Consider the following 20608-nt stretch of genomic DNA (forward strand, 5'->3'; position numbering starts at 1 on the left):
ATCTAGGGATTTTTATATCTTCAAAGCACTGTGCTATATCTTCAGTGACAAACCTCTGGATGTGTTTGCCTGCATTTGGAACTGATGAAGATTTCCCCCAAAAAACATACTTCAGTATCATGTGGTCTCAGGTCCACCAGTTCCAGCTCTAGTTTCAGTAGTGGATCTTGACTTAGAATATAGTAGGACTGATCTCTATCTCAGTGCTTATACTCACAATGATAAGTCTCCTTCACAATGACCGACTATCTCTACACTTTCTACAGGATACTGCCACTATGTGCATTCTTGAGTTTATGAAAAAGTATATATGGAGAATATGTCATAAGTGCCCCAATTTCACCGACCCATCAGGCAGAGGTGATAGAGACAAAAAAGGCCGTTTTCATTAATAAGTGAAGGTAGGACCATGTTGCCATCAGTTCAAATAGAGGTCTAGTAAGAGACAGTAGAACAAGGCCGGGGTCAGAGCCTGTATGTGGGGGAAAATATTTTGGAGACCTTTCAGGAAACATTTTATGAGTGGATGTGTGAAGACAGAATGGCTGTCTATTGTGGCAGTGAAAAGTGGCAATGGCTGCCAAATGCACACGAATGGTGTTGGTGGATAATCCTGACCATTTAGGGTGTAAAATATAGTCTAGGACAGGGATCGGCAACCTTTGACACATGGCCCGTCAGGGAAATCCGCTGGCGGGCCAGGACGGTTTGTTTACCTGCAGCATCCACAGGTTCAGCCGATCGCAGCTCCCACTGGTCACGGTTCGCCATTCCAGGCCAATGGGGGGCTGCAGGAAGCAGCGGCCAGCATATCCCTCAGCCCGCACTGCTTCCCGCAGCCCCCATTGGCCTGGAACGGTGAACTGCAGCCAGTGGGAGCTGTGATCAGCCAAACCTGTGGACACTGCAGGTAAACAAACCATCCTGGCCCACCAGCGGATTTCTCTGATGGGCTGCATGCCAGAGGTTGCCAATCCCTGGTCTAGGATAAGTGGTAGTTGAGCGCTTATTGCATCAACCTGATGGGAGGTGCACCAGCATTGGAACCTAGTCCATTTGTGACATTAAGTGCATCTAGTCGTGTTGCGTCTGCTATTCCAGAGTATCTGTTTAACTGCATCTGAACAGGTTATTTCCAAATCCAAGAACCACGGAGGAGCCAGGCTTTGAGGTGGAGCACCTGTGGATTGGGATGGAGAATGTGACCTGCATCCTGTGAAAGGAGGTGTGGAGTTGGATGGAGGAGATCAGTTTGCTTACCATCATGCAAAAGAGGTAAGTATACTAGATCTCTCGTGGAAACGTTGAAGCGATAAGGATAACATAGGTTCAATCCCCCTGAATCTTGTGGAGTACTCAAAACAGAAAGGGGAAGGGAGGGAAGACATAGAGCAGTGGTGCATCCCCTGGGCTGAGGAATGTGTCTTCCAAAGACCTGTGTCCCAATCCAACTCTTTAGCAGAATTGAGGGCATCAGACATTTTGTGGTGCGACAAAAAGATCTATGTGCGGGAATCCCCAGTAGTTGAAGATAAGCTGAAGGAGTTGCTTATCCAGTTCCCAGTTGTGATCATGGAAGAATCTTCCGCTCAGTGAGTCCACAGTGAAGTTCTGGTGTCCAGGGAGGAATGTGGCTGAGATGGTGTTGTCGTGTTGGAGGCACTGAAATTATGGAACTGGTGTATCCGAGTATAAAGAGTGGGACCTTGCTCTGCCTTGTCTGTTGATGTAAAAACATGCAGATGATACTGTCCATCATGACTTTGACGGTGCGATATGCAATCAGTGGGAGGAAACATCGCCAGGAATTGCGGACTACCTGTATCTCTAGGAGGCTGATGTGTAGGGTGGATTTGGTTAAAGACCATCTGCCCTCCACCATATGAGTGTGAAGGTGCACTCCCCAACCCATGAAGGAGGCGTCAGTTGTTAGAATCATGATTGGTGCTGGCTGAAGGAAATGAACCCCAACACAGATGTTCTTGGGCTGTGTCTACCAGAGTAGTGAGTCCTTTACCGTCCTCGGCATGAATAACAGTTTGTGGCTGCTGTGTCCGTGAGGGACATATGCTGTACAGACATATGCCTGAAGACATCACATGTGTAATCATGTGTGCTTTACCCATGAACGTGGTGGCGGTCATGTGTCATATTAGCTGGAGACACATTCTGTTGGAAATCTGGGGACAGGCTTGTACCTTGGATACAAGATCCACCATAGTGAAGAATCTGTGAGGTGGAAGGAAGGCTCTGCCTTGTACGGCATCTAGTTGTGCGCCGATGAACTCCAGGTGTTGTACTGGTAAGTTCACACTGTGGCCTAGATTTGTGAAAAGGTCCATTGAGATCTGGACGGCACGAAGAGTGTTGGCTTTGGATGAGACCTTGTGGAGACAGTTGCCTAAGTATGGAAAGATGATGACACCTTGTTTACTTACATAGGCAGCAATTACAGCAAGGACTTTGGAGAATACACAAGGGGCTGTCAACAGTCCAAAAGGCAGTACCTTGTACTGATTATGTTTGGCTCCCATGGGGAACTGGAGAAACCATCTGTGGGCTATATACAATCTGTGTATTGTGAAATGGAAATACGTATCTCGGAGGTCGAGGGCCGAGAGCAAGTCCCCCTGTTCCAGTGCTGGGATAATGGTAGAGAAGGTAACCATCTTGAAGTGTTGTAGTTTGACAAACTTGTTTAGGTTTTGAAGGTCCAGGATCAGCTGCCAGATTTCTTCTGGATCAGAAAAAAATTCTAGAAACTCATTCTTCTGTGTTGGGAAGGGACCAGTACTATGGCTCACAAGTGAAGAAGATGAATTATTTCTTCTCATAGAATGGGTTCATGAGGGGGTCCCTGAAGAGGGACGGGGAGAGAGGAAGGATAGATAGTAAAGGGATGGAGTATCCTTCCCTGATGATCTCTAGAACCCATATGTCTGAGGTGATTAGTCTCCAAGATGGAAAGAATGGAGCTAATCCGTCACCAAACTGGTGGTATGTCGAAGATGGTTGATGTGACTGGAAAAGGGAGAGGCTTCTTGAGGCCTTGACCTACCTTCAAAATTGTTGCTTGGCTGCAGGTGTGAGAGAGGTAGTCCCTTGAGGAGTGGCCCGTCTACGTTTGGTAGGGGGCTTTTGTTGTTGGCGCTGAGTGTCATAGTGCTACTGAGGAGTGTACTGCAGTGGTCAGGATTGTGGGGGGAGATTATACTTTTGTAGGTGTCTCTTTGGCACTGGTGTGTAAATATTAAGGGAGAGGAGAGTAACTTGGCAGTCTTTAAGGGAGTTTAGGGAATCAACCGTATGCACCATGAATAGTCTGGGGCCCTCAAAGGGTAAGTCTTCAACTGTGGTTTGTACCGCCTTAGGAAAGCCTGAGAGGTGCAATCATGGTGCCCGCCTCATAACCATGCAGTTGCGATGGAGCGAGAGTGATATCTGCAATGGGGCTCGTAGGGCTGTATGGGCCAAGAGGTATCCCTCAGATATAAGCACCTGGAATTGTTCTTTCTTGGCCTCAGGAAGGTTATGGCAGAATTCCTCTATTTTGGAGTAACTGAGGTAGTTGTACTTGGCCATAAGAGCCTCGTAATTAGCTATTCAAAATTGGAGTGTGGCAGATGAATAAGCCTTGCGTCCGAATAAATTAAGCATTTCCAGTGTCTGTCCTGACAGGTAGATACTTGTTGTCCTTTCTCTTCCTAGAATCATAGAATATCAGGGTTGGAAGGGACCTCAGGAGGTCATCTAGTCCAACCCCCTGCCCAAAGCAGGACCAATCCCAACTAAATCATCCCAGCCAGGGCTTTGTCAAGCCTGACCTTAAAAACTTCTAAGGAAGGAGATTCCACCACCTCCCTAGGTAACGCATTCCAGTGTTTCATCACCCTTCTAGTGACAAAGTTTTTCCTAATATCCAACCTAAACCTCCTCCACTGCAACTTGAGATCATTACTCTTGCACCATATTAACTACTAGAGAATCTGGGGTGGGATGCGAGAAAAGAAATTCCACATCTTTTGCAATAACATTTTTTGTCTGCCCATTTTCAGGTTGGAGGGATGGCCACTGGGGTCTGCCAGAGCAGTTTTGCAGGATTGAGAAGAACCTTGTTGATAGGTAGGGCAATTTTGGAGAAAGATAATGTGTGCAGGACATCGAGCAATTTATGCTCCTGATCTTTCACTTCCTCCAAAGGAATCTGGAAGGAGACTTAAATTCTGTGGACTAATTCTTGAATGTGTCTGAAGTTGTCAGCAGCAGTAGGATATGGGGGCATGATAGCCTCATTGGGGGAAGAAGAGGAGAAATATAATGTTTGTGGAGCTTCCTCCTCCTATTCTTCCCCCTCATTCAGTACTTTGATGGGGAGGTTCAGTCTCTGGTGTGCAAGAGACCAATGGAGAAGGGAGAGGTATAGTTCTCTGGCATTGCTCCATGGGAGGCTTCCCGAATTGTGCCCTATACATGTCCCCAACATGGCCAATGTGGAGGAGTGGAATGTGTAGTTGCATCCACAGTGGTCCACAACAGGATTGTGGTCCAGATGTGGATTGCAAATAGTGAGGATGTGTAGATGAAGTCGTTGGAGCCTGTCTTGAATAAGAGGGTGCAATGGAGCACTCCTCCTTCTCTTCTTCCTCCTCGTCACTGGGGAAGGAGGGTGCCCTTGTCAGGGGAACAACAAGGAGTCTGGTGGCACCTTAAAGACTAGTCTTTAAGGTGCCACCAGACTCCTTGTTGTTTTTGTGGATACAGACTAACATGGCTACCCCCGATACTTGTCGGGGGGAAAAGGGAAGAATGTTATGAGTCCAGAGAGGAGGGTGGAAGTGGGAGGAGGTCATGTCTGAGCAGAGGTGACTCGGGCATGTCAGATACAAGCTGGTCTTTTTGGTATCTAAATTCCTGGAGAGGAGGAAGGACCATCATCAGCACCAGTACATGACTCGGTGCCCAGGTGGAGCTGAAGACTTGGTCAGTGCTAAGGACTCGCTCAGTGGCGACGGCTTTGTTGGTGCTGAGGACCTGGTTGGTGCTGGCAGTTTTGGTGGGGCCAAGGACTTGCTCTGTGTCGATGGCTTCAACTGTGCCAAAAAGGACGCCAGTGCCGGTGGTTTTGTAAGTGCCATAGCTCCTGAAGTCAGTCTGTCTTGGTCTCCAGAGCCGAGATATGGTGCTGAGGGCTGTAGCTCTGCCTGGTTAGGTCCTTAGTTTCATGCCGAAACAAGAGGAAGTCAGGTCCTGGAGCTGTGTCCCCTGTCAGATGATGTTGAGGCTACTGACCTCACAGGGGAAGGTGTTCTGGCGAGCTGTGCCTCAGACTGTGAGGAGGGAGCCTGTTTCTTCTTGTCAGAGCAAGAAAGACACAACTTTCTCTTAGAGGGACGTGGGGAATGAGGATCAGTGGACAACCTGGCAGAGCGTGAAAGCCACATAGGAGGAGAGTCCAGGGCCGGGTTCGATGCTGGGCGCTGTGATTTCTCCATGAGGAGAAGTTATAACCGAATGTTCCAGTCTTTTCTGCTCTGGCAGTCAAGTTGTGACAGTGGGAACACTTCTGTGGGATGAGTTCCTCTTCCAGAAAGTGAACGCACTGCGGGTAGCTGTCCATTACTGGAGGGCATTATAGCAAGAGTTGCACCTCTTAAAGCTGGGAAATCTGGGCATAAGGGTGAGGAAAAAAGCTTCCTGGTTCGGAAGGGTGAGAAGCAGGGAAATGAAAACCTAACTGATGAGGTAATCATAAAGGTGAAGCAAAAACAAATGTTTTTTGATAGAGGGAAGAAGAAGAAGTTCTAAATTACACTAAAACTGACAGGTAAGGCACTATTCTAATGAGGGAAAAAGGAGAAGCGGGCTCTTCTGCGGATTCCATCCCAGACCAAAGGCGGTAGAGAAGGAACTCGGGGGTGGGGGGCGGTCAGACAGCACAACAATATATATATGTCCCACTCATGGCGTGAGAGAGGAGAGGTGTGAATGTGCAGTCTGACAGGCACTGCTGATGAAGATTTCCGATCCCAGGGGTAAGGGGTGCTGCCACACCTACAGTGGAGAACCCATAGGGACAATATTCAAAGAAGAGTTAATCTGCTCAGCAACAGCTTGCCAGCATTGTAATAACTTTATTAAACAGCAGCCTACTGTGGCCTGGGTTGAACCTGGATAATTTCTTGGGCAGTCCATGACTGAGATGACTAGGGTGACTGTTTTCCTTGCCGTTAAATGTTCTATAGCTCTTAGGATGAATCTTAAAAGGAATGGGAAGGATTCACCCGAGCCAGTATATTTTCAGAACTACTGATGATGTCTGAGTATTTGGAGGTCTTGTCAACACAGCAGTTTTCTCCAGCAAAGGAGGTAATCTTTTCAAAGACCCTTTTGGCTCCATGTGCCTTTCAAGATCTGATACACTGGAGTTCAGAATACCATTTAGATGGTGTTTTTCCATTGCTCTAAATTAAACATTTTCAAATAGATTAAATATGCATCTATTCTTTAACTTCTTGAGTTTTTGTAGTCACGTTTAGCAAAGACAGACCCACAAAGTATAATTAGTAGGTATATTCACTGCAAGAGCCTTGTCTGCAATCTTATTTGTGCCTCTTACAGGTGGACCTTAGATTATTAAAATTGCATTCCTTTGTGATTTAGATCAATATATCTCTATTTTATATATGTATCTATGTACGTATTTTACCTACCAAATATTGAAGGTCTGAAATTATTACCTTGTCCTCTTTGGTATCACTTGAAAACTTCTTTGTATACATTGAGTGGGATTTATTACATTATCCTAGAATTGTGCATGAGATATTTTGAGCTATATAACTTTTGTGACAGATATGGTATTTCCTGAAATACTCTTGAAACACCTCATGGTGTTAAATTTATGTATTATTGTGGGCTAGACTGTATGTAACTTCTTCATGGGGAGATGTCACAAACATTGCAACTCCATGCAGCATCTTTGGGGTCCATTGTTTTAAATGAATGTTTTATGTATGACTGTTCTATTCCATGCGGAAGAGCTACCACAGCTCCTACAGGAACTAAAACAATAGATGATTAAGGCAAATCAGGCAAGTTGTAATCTCCCCAGAGAGATACCACCTCCTGGGGAGGCTCACATATACTAGCACAAACTATATTCCCCACAGAGACCAACAGGCAAAGAAAAGACTTTGGGATAAATAGCCTGAGTTTAAATTGACTCAGAGCCTTTTTTTCTGATCCAACAAATGGACAGACCCTTCTGTCCAAGGGAGCTCCAATTCTTCCTGGGAAGGGTTGGAAGGACTTTGGCCTACTGGGGCCCCATAAGACATATGGGTGATCTCTGGCAAGCTTATTAACATGCATGTAGGGGCTTTTATTGTTTTTAATGTTTTCTCTGTAATACTTTCACCTTAAGAATAAATGTGCTTGCTTATAAAGGACTGTGTGATAACTTATAATTGCTGCCAAATACATTGTTTGTAGCCTTGAAAGAGAAAGCAAAGTGACGATGCTGGCCTGTTTAGGCAGTCTGGCTTGCTGGGACTATCACAGTGTAAGCAGGGTTCTGTGTAACCTGGAAAAGCCCCTGGTCAGGAGGGAGAGACACATGGGTCTCCACCCAAGAGATGTGACAGCTGAGGAGCCTGGAGCCTCAGGGGTGCTTCAAGGGACCATGGAGGGGGAATATGGTGCAATTGCCCTGAATTGTGACAACTATTAATGGCATAACTATTATTTATAAAAACTAGACTAACCTCTCCAAGGCAGGCATTACGTTTTCCTGCATGCTGCATTACACCTAGCACAATGGGGAGATGATCTTTCTTGGGGTCTCTGACACTACCATAACAGAAATTAATTTTACTATTAATAGGAGTTAGAAAGAGATAACCTACTGATATATGCATGTGTCAAAAATCATACAGAATACATAACAATAACTATCTTAGGTATAACAGACAATGTTGCAGTTAAAAATACAAGAAAAACATGCCTTTCCTTACCTGCTCTATGCCAGAATTTCATGTGTTTAATTCCAGCTGTTATCAGTTTATCAGGCATATAAGGATTAATTTTAACAACAAAAATCTTATCTTTGCTTCCTCTGAAATAAAAAAGTAAAATATTTCACTGCCTTGATCCACAGACAAATGTATACACTCATATTTTTCTGTAAAAACAATGAGGAGTTCTTGTGACACCTTAGAAACTAACAAATTTATTTGGGCATAAGCTTTCGTGGGCTAGTACCCACTTCATCAGATGTACACAGATTTCTGTGTGAATGTCCAGCTTGCTAATATTTATCTCATAAAACATTCCTATAGCTCTTAACCATTCTTTTATTAGGAGAAATAGGAAGGCAGGCCATTGAACTAAAGGTACTGAGTTTGTCTAACTCTTAATTTGACAGTTTGCAGATTAGAAATCTGGAGAAACTGCTCTACTTCAGCAATCCACTCAACAGCATTTTCTTTGTAAAAGAACATACTTGACCTAAAATAATGCAATGATATTTACTCTTTGGGAATTAAGCCTTGATAGCAAATTAAGGGCTGTAAGGTTACATTAATTGCAGACTGTATCTACATCAGTTTCTCATTCTGAAAATCAATGACAATGTCCATACACTTTTTACTGAACTTTTCCATCATTCTAGTGGACTTAAACAATAATGGGTATGACATTGTTTGTCACATGTATCTTACAATACCTATCTTCAGCAGTTTTTGAAAAAAAAAAAAACAACCCTGTCATCTTTGTTTGCTGACACATTTTGTATTTCTTTGTATGTTCCTAAATACAGACACACAATACACAGCTACAGGGACTACTGTTTTGAAAGATCCTATCACTTTGAGCTATATTTCCTATCTATGTAAGAGAAAGTTATTTACCAGTAATTCCGCTTCTCTGAAAATATCATTTTGTAGGAGTCTCACTCATGGGTATTTGCTCCTTAGTGCAAAAATGGGAGAACTCCTTTAGCTTTTAGCTTCCTAAGATTTTTTGACTCTGAGGGCACCACAAGCCAGTCCGTTACTAACCACTTTACGCCACAATCTGTCATATATAAATGCTGTCCTCCAACATTGCAGTCAATTTCAATGACAGAGTTTGAGGTGAAGCTCCCCAGATAGAAAAGCCAATCCGAAATGATCAGCATAAGATTAAAAAAGGGCCCTAGGGGAAAAAAAATCAGTAATAAAAGGTGCAAGAGAAAAACATCTGAGAAAAGGCTCTGAGCTCTAATGGTAGGACAGCATATGAAATCCTACAACATGTAATCTACTTTGAAAATAAGTTATTGAGCATGACAAGTCTAAAACAGGAGTCCATTCTGGAGGTGAAATCCAAGCAATAAATGCCTAATATATGTATGTGGAGTAAGACTATGTATCTGCTTTGAGATTTCTTAATGAAAATATACCTGAAGCAGGAGATGGTGACAGTGTTGCTTCAAAATGAGTGTACCTTGACAATAGCTTTAGTATCAAGCAATCCTGGTGCTAGCTATATAAAATGCAATCATATTGTCTTCTTAGCAATATACAGTACTGCCCAGTAAAGTGGCATCAAATGAAAAAGATGGGTGGACTTTCTGAAGGCTTTTGTCTTTTCCAAAAACAACACTAAGCACCTTCAGACATTAAGTGTAGAGAGAGGAGTATTCCGGAATGGACATGCAAAACACACTGGCAGGACAAACAGCTTATTAAAGTGGAATTCAGACACCAACTTAGAGAGCAATCTTCAATATGTCCACTGTATTGTCTTATCCTTGTAAAATCTGGTGTACACTGGGTCTGTTACTAGGGCTCTGCAAGCTGAACTCACTGCTACCAGGTAAAAATTACTTTTCTTGTGAGAAACTTAAGCTCAGAGAGACTGAGTTGCTTAAAAGGAGCTTTCATCAATTTTGTCATCTTGATATTAATATCCCACGACACAGGAGGCTTTTTAACTGGAGGTTTTAAAAGCCTCAAGACCTGCATGAACCTGACAAGGGACCGCACAGACATTGCACTGGTTGACCCTCAATTAGTTCACTATTGGCCAGAATGGCTGCCAAACGTACCTGGATGTAGTTAGTCTTTCACTTAGACATGTGAAAAGACTAGTCAAGTAGCTTTTCTGGTGAGAACAAAGTGTCCATTCAGTCCTGTTTGCATGACTTGACAAACCTATTTTTAACTGTAGGAACTAGAATTGTAGGTGCTTCTCAAGTCTCCTTGGAAACCCTCTACCAGTACAGAACTGCCCTCATCTCCAGAATAATTATGTCCAAGTGCAATTCCTATAGAGATAAAAATTCGCTGGGTGCGTAATCCTCTGCATTGGCTCCCCATACCAGGTTAGACACATCTGTGGCTGCTAAAGTTTGGAGAGGAGGTATTTTAAGGTCAATTTGTAATTGGTGATTGTTCCTGAACTGTCAACAGGTCAGAGTAGCCTGGAGACTGTCTGCCATCAGATGAGATGTGAAAGTTCCTGTACTACTTACTTCCACTGGAATTGCAGGGTCTGCAGAGCTTACCTCATATGTAGGGCCCTACCAAATTCATGGCCATGAAAAACGCGTCACGGACCATGAAATCTGGTGTCGCCCCGTGAAATCTGGTCTTTTGTGTGCATTTACTTTCTACTATACAGATTTCACAGGGGAGACCAGCATTTCTCAAATTGGGGGTCCTGAACCATAAGAGAGTTGCAGAGGAGTCGCAAGGTTATTTTAGCGGGGTCATGGTATTGCCATCCTTACTTCTGCACTGCCTTCATTGCTGGGCGGCCAGAGTATGGTGGCTGTTGGCCAGATGCTCAGCTCTGAAGGCAGTGCTCCACCAGCTGCAGCGCACAAGGAAGCGTGGCAATACCATACCATGCCACCCTTACTTCTGCGCTGCTGCCTTCAGAGCTGGGCAGCCGGAGGGTGGTGGTGCTGACTGAGTGAGGGCCCAGCTCAGCAGGCAGCAGCCTAGAAGTAAGGTTGGCAATACCATACCAGTCCATCCTTACTTCTATGCTGCTGCTGACAGCGGCTCTGCCTTAAGAGCTGGGATCCCGGCCAGAAGCCACCGTTCTCCAGCTGCCTAGCTCTGAAGGCAGCACGACCACCAGCAGCAACACAGAAGTAAGGGTCGCAGCACCACAATCCCCCCACCCCCCGATAATAACTTTGCAACTCCTCCACAACTTCTTTTTGGGTCAGGACCCCTACAATTACAACACCGTGAAATTTCAGATTTAAATATGTGAAATCATGAAATTTATGATTTTAAAAATCCTATGACCGTGAAATTGATCAAAATGGACTGTGAATTTGGTAGGCTCCTACTCACACGCAAACATGTCCTGGATACCACAAATAGCATTGCAGCCATGAGACCGAACGTTAGTAGCATTGTCTAAACCAGTGGTTCCCAAACTGGGGTTCATGAACCCCTGGGAGTTTGCGAAATATTACATGGGTTCTCGGGAAAAAATTCCCTAATGGCAGACAGAGCTGTCCATAGGGACCCCGGCCAGCATGGCGCCAGCAGCCCGAAACCCCTGGACTTCCAAGAGCTAAGCAGATCAAAGCAAGCATATCTATCACACTGAGGAGATTTAAATGTCAAGACTCCTTATAAGAAATGGAAAGGGAGGTGGATATTTTTTGCTGGTTTTAAAATTAAATAGGCAGCTAGTATTGTTTTTAAAATTATTATGAAGAACAAGTTTAAGCTTTGTTGTAATGTGCGTTGTTTGCCTGGACTGCTCAAGACCTGAATGCTTTTGTAGGAGGAACTCTTTGAGTTGGCTTCTTAAATACTTCCATGCTGTTTCAAATCTGATACTCCTTGATGAAACATAGGAGCCTTGTCTTATAACAGGCTTATTCAAAGTGATACAAGCTACGAAAGTGAGATCTTGGAAGAGTGTTGCCGTTTTCATAATGCAATAAAAATACTGTAATGATAAATAATAATTGATAATAAATAGTGTGTAATAAGCATGTCACAAAAACAAATTTTATATTTCCAAGATCACTGCTTTTATAATTTATACTCAAGTAAAGGAGGAAATCCCTGGAAATATTCATTTTTAGGAGGGAGTTCACGAGACCTGACATTTTAGTGAAAGGGGTTCACAGGTTGTTAAAGTTTGGGAACCACTGGTCTAAACTTACCTGCTGACTCTCTTGCTGATCTGTTGTGCCCAACTGGGAATGTCTACGATCCTGCTCTGGAGAAGGAAAATTGATTTGAGCTGTCTAGTGGGGCTCCTGTATACTTCAATTGTCTGCGGGGGACTGTTGAGAATGTGGGTAGTTTTTCACATATCCTAGTGACTCCATTCTGGTAGTGATATGGGCTGGTCTTTCACATGATCCAAAGTAGTGTCCTTAATCAGCCAATCAGCCAACTTAGTGAACGTGCATGCTCCCAGACTGGGCAGGAAGGCAGTGACTTTCATCAAGAATTTTGTGAACATACACAAAGCAGACACCAATTCAAGAGATAAGACAGTGAAGGAAGTGATGTTCCTTTACCTTATATCTGAAAGCTTGAAGAGCATTCTAAGGTGCATGCAAGCATTCAGTTCTAGAGCACATAGCAATTAAACTTCATCTAAGAGAGTTGTAGTGGCTTCCAGGGTAACTATCTAGAATTGTTTTTTTGACCCGATACTGATTCAGTTCCCTGAGATCCAAGAAGGGCCAGAGATTTCCCATCTTTTTTCTGCCTGAAAGTATGTAGAATAAAATTCCTTTCCTTCTTTCACCCAGTGGCCCTGGCTTTAAGATCCTCTTTGTCAGGAAGGACAAGAGTGTCTGTACCATCTCTTCTTCACATTGATACGCCTGAGAGCATTCTTGAGAATGAGAAGCACAATTTGGAAGACATTCTGAGAACCATTTGTAGGGGGGCACCACCTCATCCAATGAGCTCAGTATCATCTCCTTCAAATACCAAGACGGGTCAGCAATAATGTCAGGCAAAACTGGCACTGGGCCCTGCCACTCAGAAATTTTGACTGACTCAGGCTTTAGTACTCCAGGCCAGCCTTGTGCCTTCCTAAGGCCTGAAGGAGAGCTTGTTGGACTGCCCCATGTTTCCTCAGCACTTGGAATTACATTTCCAGATATATCTAGTACCCCTGTACATCATGAATGATGCCAGTGCAGACAATATAACAAATATGGTCATCAGTTTTAAACACTGTTTTGCCACACAGGCCAAGTTTGAAACTGCAGAGCAGTCTTTTTAACTCCTTGTCTGCATACCTGAAATAAAAGAACAACACTTCCTCAGCTCTTGTCCCCTAATGCCCCTACTCTACTTGCACTACATTGATGACATCTTCATCATCTGGACCCATGGAAAAGAAGCCCTTGAGGAATTACACCATGGTTTCAACAATTTCCATCCCACCATCAATCTCAGCCTGGACCAGTCCACACAAGAGATCCACTTCCTGGACACTATGGTGCTAATAAGCTAATAACCTGGACACTATGGTGCTAATAAGCATAAGTGTTTATGGTCACATAAACACCACCCTATCCGGGAAACCTACTGACCGCTATTCCTACCTACATGCCTCCAGCTTTCATCCAGACCACACCACACAATCCATTGTCTACAGCCAAGCTCTACAATACAACCGCATTTGCTGCAACCCCTCAGACAGAGACAAACACCTACAAGATCTCTAGCAAGCATTCTTACAACTACAATACCCACCTGCTGAAGTGAAGAAACAGATTGACAGAGCCAGAAGAGTACCCAGAAGTCACCTACTACAGGACAGGCCTAACAAAGAAAATAACAGAACGCCACTAGCCATCACCTTCAGCCCCCAACTAAAACCTCTCCAATGCATCATCAAGGATCTACAACCTATCCTGAAGGACGACCCATCACTCTCACAGATCTTGGGAGACAGGCCAGTCCTTGCTTACAGACAGCCCCCCAACCTGAAGCAAATACTCACCAGCAACCACACAACAGAACCACTAACCCAGGAACCTATTCTTGCAACAAAGCCTGTTGCCAACTGTGTCCACCTATCTATTCAGGGGACACAATCATAGGGCCTAATCACATCAGCCACACTATCAGAGGCTCGTTCACCTGCACATCTACCAATGTGATATATGCCATCATGTGCCAGCAATGCCCCTCTGCCATGTACATTAGTCAAACTGGACAGTCTCTACGTAAAAGAATAAATAGACACAAATCAGACGTCAAGAATTATAACATTCAAAAACCAGTTGGAGAACACTTCAATTTCTCTGGTCACTCGATTACAGACCTAAAAGTTGCAATTCTTCAACAAAAAAATTTCAAAAACAGACACCAATGAGAGACTGCTGAATTGGAATTAATTTGCAAACTGGATACAATTAACTTAGGCTTGAATAGAGACTGGGAGTGGATGGGTCATTACACAAAGTAAACTATTTCCCCATGTTTATTCCCCCCTCTACCCTCCACTGTTCCTCAGACGTCCTTGTCAACTGCTGGAAATGGCCCACCTTGATTATCACTACAAAAGGTCTTTTTCCCCCACTCTCCTGCTGGTAATAGCTCACCTTAAGTGATCACTCTCGTTACAGTGTGTATGGTAACACCCATTGTTTCATGTTCTCTATGTATATAAGTCTCCCCTCTGTATTTTCTACTGAATGCATCCGATGAAGTGAGCTGTAGCTCACGAAAGCTTATGCTCAAATAAATTTGTTAGTCTCTAAGGTGCCACAAATACTCCTTTTCTTTTTGCGAATACAGACTAACACGGCTGCTACTCTGAAACCTGTCTAAATGAAAAGCATTACCGGTGCACCAAAGGGAACATCAGACCAAAAGACACAACAAGTGCTGAGCACCAAGATAGATGTAGGAATGAGAAAGATGTCTTTATTACTTACAGCTCAGCACCTAACAAGCTTTGGTTTTGGAGTGCTGAGAACAACAATGCAACAGAGCTAAGGTGCTAGCCAAAAGAAAACACATACATATGGTAAAAAGGCTCTATATTAAATGGGTGGCACATAAAGCAGTGTGCCAAAGTTCTGAGAAAATATGGACCAAATTATGACAAAAAGCAGAATCCAATGTGCCTGTCGCAAAAGACATCAGAAATTTAGAAATACTGTACTTCACCAGACTGAAAAGAAGAGCTGGATCCAAGAAAGAACACATGAAGAGCTTCAATGTTGTGTGCACAATAGGCACTGAATAAAAAATTTCAAATTTGTCCTATGAAGGGCCCCAGGACCCTTCTATTGTGTAATGAAAGCATGTAACACCAGATTTTGTGTGCTAGAGTCAAAGAGTTGCTAACATTATCTGAACTGCAAAATAGAGAAATAACTATTTTGCACATCAAAATTGTGAAAGTGGAAATACGAAGCATGTTTCTTTTTCCGGCTGCTGAAAGTATACTGTTGAGCGAACATTTCATTGTCCACATTTGGACACTAGATCAGCATTTTGAATTATTCATGAAGTTTTTGGACCAGTTACTGTAAGAGAGGGTTATTCACCTTGTGCAGTAACTGAGGTTCTTCAAGATGGTTGTCCCTGTGGGTGCTCCACTTTAGGTGTCTTGATGCTCTGCGCTTGTAATCACAGATTTGTGGTAGCAGTGCCCAGTTGGGTTGCAGACACGCCATAGCTGTCTCGTGCTGTTCCAAGTGGTTACATAGGGGTGCACAGCCAACCATCCCCCTGTTTCTTCTCTACCTCAGAGGATCAGCCTGAAACTCAGAAGTAGAGAGGAGGTGGGAGGGTAGTAGAGCACCCACAGGAACAACCATCTCAAAGAACCTCAGTTACTGCACAAGGTGAGTAACCCTCTCTACTTATTCAAAGAGTGTCCCTGTGGGTGCTCCACTTTAGGTGACTGTTGAGCAGTGCCCCTCAGTGGAGAAGAGGGGCTTTGGAGTTGGTCTATTAATGGTGGATAACACCATAAGTCCAAAGTGTGCATCTGATGCTGATGGTTGTTCTAAAGCAGGGATTGGCAACCTTTGGCATGTGGCCCGCCAGGGTAAGCCCCCGGCAGGAGGGGCCGATTTGTTTACCTGCTGTGTCTGCAGGTTCGGCCGATTGCAGCTCCCACTGGCCGCGGTTCGCCGCTCCAGGCCAATGGGGGCTGCGGGAAGCTTGGTGGGCCACGTGCCAAAGGTTGCCGATCCCTGTTCTAAAGCATAGTGTTTAGTGAAAGTATGGACTGATGCCCATGTATCTGCTCTACAAATGTCAGTGATAGGGACATTATTGAGATAGGCCACAGATGCTGCCAGTGCTCTGGTGGAGTGTGTGCAAACTCCTGATGGGGGTTGTAGATTGCTGTTTTGATAGCACAAATGGATAAATCCTGATATCCATTTGGATAGTCTCTGTTTTGAGATGGTTTGACCCATCTAGCGTTCTGTTATGAAAACAAATAGTCTAGGTGATTTTCTAAATGTTTTTTTTTCAATGTAAAAAGTTAATGCTCTGCGAACATCAAAAGTGTGAAGTGAGGCCTCCCTCCTGTCCACATGTGGCTTAGGAAAAAATACAGGTAAGTAAATGGGTTGGTTTAAATGAAAGGGAGAGGCAACTCTGGGTATGAATTTAGGATGCGGTTATAGGATTACTTAATCTTTAAAGAATGTTGTATAAGGTGGGTATGCCATTAGAGCACTTAATTCTCCCACCCATCTGGCAGACGTGATGACAATGAGGAAAGCCACCTTCATGGATAAGTGCAACAAAGAGCAGGATACAAGGGGTTCAAATGGCTTTTCCAGGAGTCTGCGTAGAGTTGAGGTTGAGGTCCCACATGAGTGTAAGGTTTCTTACTGTGGGTGTAACAGAGCACAGCTGGCTCTCCTGGCTCCTGCCTCTGCTAGGCTCAGATAAAGTCACTCAGAGACTCTGGGGTTCAGGAACCACTGGTACTTTTATTTACAAGTATGTGCTCCCACCACTGTCTCACCATATAGCGTACACAGTTCTGGGTTCCTTGTGACTGAACCCAGGAGGGAAGGTCTTTCTCCCTGCCTAGACTCCCTCACTCTCCTCCATCCCACCACCCTGGCTTCCTTCTTCCCAGCCTCTTATATAGCCTTTGGCTAATTGGGCTGGCAGCTGGCTCTCATTTCCCAATTAGGGAACGTTCTTTCCAGCCAGCTCCACTTTATTCACTTAAATGGGGCTAGCGTGGCAGGGGGCTGATTCTGCAGTCTTTTTGCTCAGCACCGTGTCACAGTAGAATAAGTATTTTCAATGCCTGTAAGGAAGCGCTTAATCATCGGAAGAGTAAATATGGTGACCCTATTTACCTTGTCGTGGAAGGAGGTAATAGCAACCAAGTGTACTCTGATGGAGCTTGTGAATAGCCCCGATTTTTTAAGTTCTAGTATACTGTCCAGGATCCTTGGTAGGGGGGATGATTGTGTTAAGATCTGTTTATCTTGGCACCAGGTGCAGAATTGTTTCCACTTATGGATTTATGTCTTTTTTGTACTTAGTCTCTGACTGTTCAGTAATATATCTTTTACTTCCTCTGAACAGGCCTTCTCAACCCCAGTCAGCCATGGAGTAACCAGGACTTGAGGTGGAGTACTGTAAGGTTGGGGTGATGGACGCGTCCCACGTCTTATGATAGAAGGTGAGGTACTAAGGGAAGGCTTTGAGGTTATTTCACTGCCATCTGACACAAGTATGGGAACCACGTTTGTCTGGGCCATGTGGGTGCTCTGAGAATGACCTTGGATTTGTCCTTGCTTGATCCTTTGAATGACTTGGCTTAGGAATGGGTCGGAGAAAATGCATATATCAATGGTGCCTCCCATTTTATGAGGAGAGTGTCACCTAGGGAGTGGTGTCCCAATCCAGCTTTGGAGCAATATTGTGGGCACTTGGCATTCTGAGCTGTTGCAAATAGATCTATGATGGGGAACCCCCATAGTTTGAATATGGAGTTGAGAATTCCAAGGTCCATCTCTCACTCGTGAGTTTGTGAAAAATCCATGCTTAGTACATCCGCTGTTGTATTCTGACATCCTGGCAGATAGGATGCAGCTATCTCTATGTTGTTGGTGATGCACCAATTCCAAAGGCGTATTACCTCTGTACACAGGGAGTATGATTGTGCTTCCCCTTGGTGGTTTATATAAAACATGCATGCTATATTGTCCATGACGATCTTATGGCATTGTTCTTGATTAGAGGGAGAAAGTGGTCACATGCATTTCAGACTGCCCTTAGCTCTAGTAAGTTTATGTGCAGGTTGGACTCTGCTGGAAACCAGCGGCCTTGGACCATATTGTTTAGTAGATGTTCCCCCCCCCAACCTATTAGGGAAGCATCTGTCATGATTGTCATGGATGGAGTTCTTTGTTGGAAAGGGCAGACATTCCTTGGTTGTGTCCACCATGTTAACGAGACTTTTATTCTGCGAGGCATCTGTTGAGAGAGTATCTGGCAGTATATACACTGTTAGAAGCCAGACTGGCAAGCATCTTATGTGGAGTCTGGCATGCTTGACCACAAATGTTGTTGCTGACAAGTGCCCCAGAAGTTATAAACACGTTTTAGCGGATGTTTGTGGGCTGTCCCTCAACATTGAAATTAGATTGACTAGAGCGAGGAAGCGTTGTTGGGGTAATGTTGCTGTTGGTGTTGGACAGTTGAGATAGACTCCTGTGAATTCCAACTTTTGGACAGGAACCAGTGTAGACTTTTGTGCATTTATATGCAACGCTAGGTTCGTGTAAAGGGTTATTGTGCTCTGCGTGGTGTTTATCGCTTCTTGCCATGTTGGTGCCCATATGAGGCAGTTGTCCAAGTATGGAAATATCATTACTCTGTGTCTGCAGAACTGAGTTGCAATGACAGGTAGAACGTTGGAAAAAAAACTTTGGGGCAGTAGATAGGCCAAAGGGTAGTACTCTGCATTGGAAATGCTGTTTCCCTAGGGTGAATCTCAAGAATCTTGTGTGTGGATGTTAATATGAAAATAAGCATCCTGAAGGTCAAGGGCCAAGAGCCAATCTCCCTTCTCTAATGTTGGAATTATTGTGGTTAGAGTCACCATTTTGATATATTCTCATGAATTTGCTGAGTTTTCGTAAATCCAGGATGGGTCTCCACCCGCTGGTCTTTTTCTGAGTTAGAAAATGGTGTGAATAAAAACCTCTTCCCCTGTGTTGTGATGGTACAGATTCCATGGCACCTATTTGTACAAAGTAGTTTATTTCCTGTTCTAACAGGTGCTTGTGAGAGGGGTCCCTGAAGAGGGACAGGAAAGGGGGGTGGGTAGGTGGGACAGAAATAAAGGGGATGGAGTAGCCCTTCTGGATAATCCCTAAAACCCATTTGTCTGTCGTGTTGCTGTTCCAGACTGGGTAGTATGGTGACAGACAGTCTCCAGATGGGCAGGGAACCGTTTCTGGTTCCAGAGTAAGAGAGTGTGGAGGTCTTGTGCCCTCGACCACACCTTCAAAATGATTGTCTAGAGGTGGATTATCAAGATGTTGAAGGCTGATCTTGGTTATGCCAACATCTGTTCTTTGTTTATGCCATTGGTCGTACTGTCTTTGGAGCTGAGAGTATGGCGTAGACCAGAATCTCTGATTGTAAAACCTGCTCTGTTTCTTTTTGTTTGCAGGTATGTAAATACCAAGGGTTTTTAAGGTTGCCCTTGAGTCTATTTGTATGTAATGAGATATCGGTTTTGTCTGCAAAGTTTCTGACCCTCGAAGGGTAAGTTCTCGACGGTTGCCTGGACCTCTCTTGGGAACCTGGAGAGGTAGAGCCAAGATGCATAGCGCATGACCATAGATGTTGCGATGGATCGTGCTGCCGTGTCTACAGAGTCAAAGGAGGCCTGTAGGGCCATCCTGGAGATAAGAGACCCCTCAGAAATGTTTGCCTTGTATTGTTCTTTTTTGTCATTGGATAAATTTTCAATAAAAGTTGACATTTTGGAGAACAGATTGCATGTATTATTTGGCCAGCAGGGTTGCACAGTTGGCTATGTGGAACTGAAGTGTAGCTGAGGAATAAGCTTTCCGCCAAAAAAGGTCCAGCCTTTTCCAATCCTTATCGTATGGGATCATTTGGGACTGGTGTTGTTTCCCTCTTTGGTTCACTGTCTCCACTACTAAGGAGTTTGGTGTGGGGTGTGTAAATAGGAACTCAGCCCCTTTTGCTGGCATGTAATATTTTTGTCATATCTTTTACATGAGGGTGGTGCTGTAGCAGATGTCTGCCAGATTATTTTTTTTGCAGGCTCCATGCCTGCATAATTAATTGGCAGAGCTATCTTTGCTGATGGGTATGCCTAGGGTATGTCTCAGAGCTTATGTTGGGCTTCTGGTAGCTGAGCCAACGAAATGTCTAGGGATTCAGCAACCCTTTTGAAGAGGTCCTGAGAGGATTTGAAATCATCCCCCATGGTGGGTGGTGGTGGCATGGTTTCGTCTGGTGACAGCGAAGAGAGGTGAGTAGGCAGCAAAGTGTCATGCTCAGCTATGTCCTCAGGTTCCTCAGTGTCCTCCTCTTGTGTTTCTGAGGGTGCCAGAACAGTTGGTGAAGGAGACCTGGCTGTTCTGGAC

At 44.3% G+C, this 20608-nt stretch overlaps 1 protein-coding gene across 1 annotated transcript in view; it reads right to left on the reverse strand.

The window, feature by feature from the left end:
* EML5 (EMAP like 5) overlaps positions 1–20608 on the reverse strand; it is a 301798-nt gene that overhangs the window by 109278 nt on the left and 171912 nt on the right. The window contains exon 17 of the mRNA XM_073349376.2: positions 8010–8110. Coding sequence (XP_073205477.1) covers positions 8010–8110 — 101 coding nt within the window. The remainder of the gene's footprint in view (positions 1–8009; positions 8111–20608) is intronic.

Source organism: Lepidochelys kempii, chromosome 6 (assembly GCF_965140285.1).
Source record: "Lepidochelys kempii isolate rLepKem1 chromosome 6, rLepKem1.hap1, whole genome shotgun sequence".
Lineage (NCBI taxonomy): Eukaryota > Metazoa > Chordata > Testudines > Cheloniidae > Lepidochelys > Lepidochelys kempii.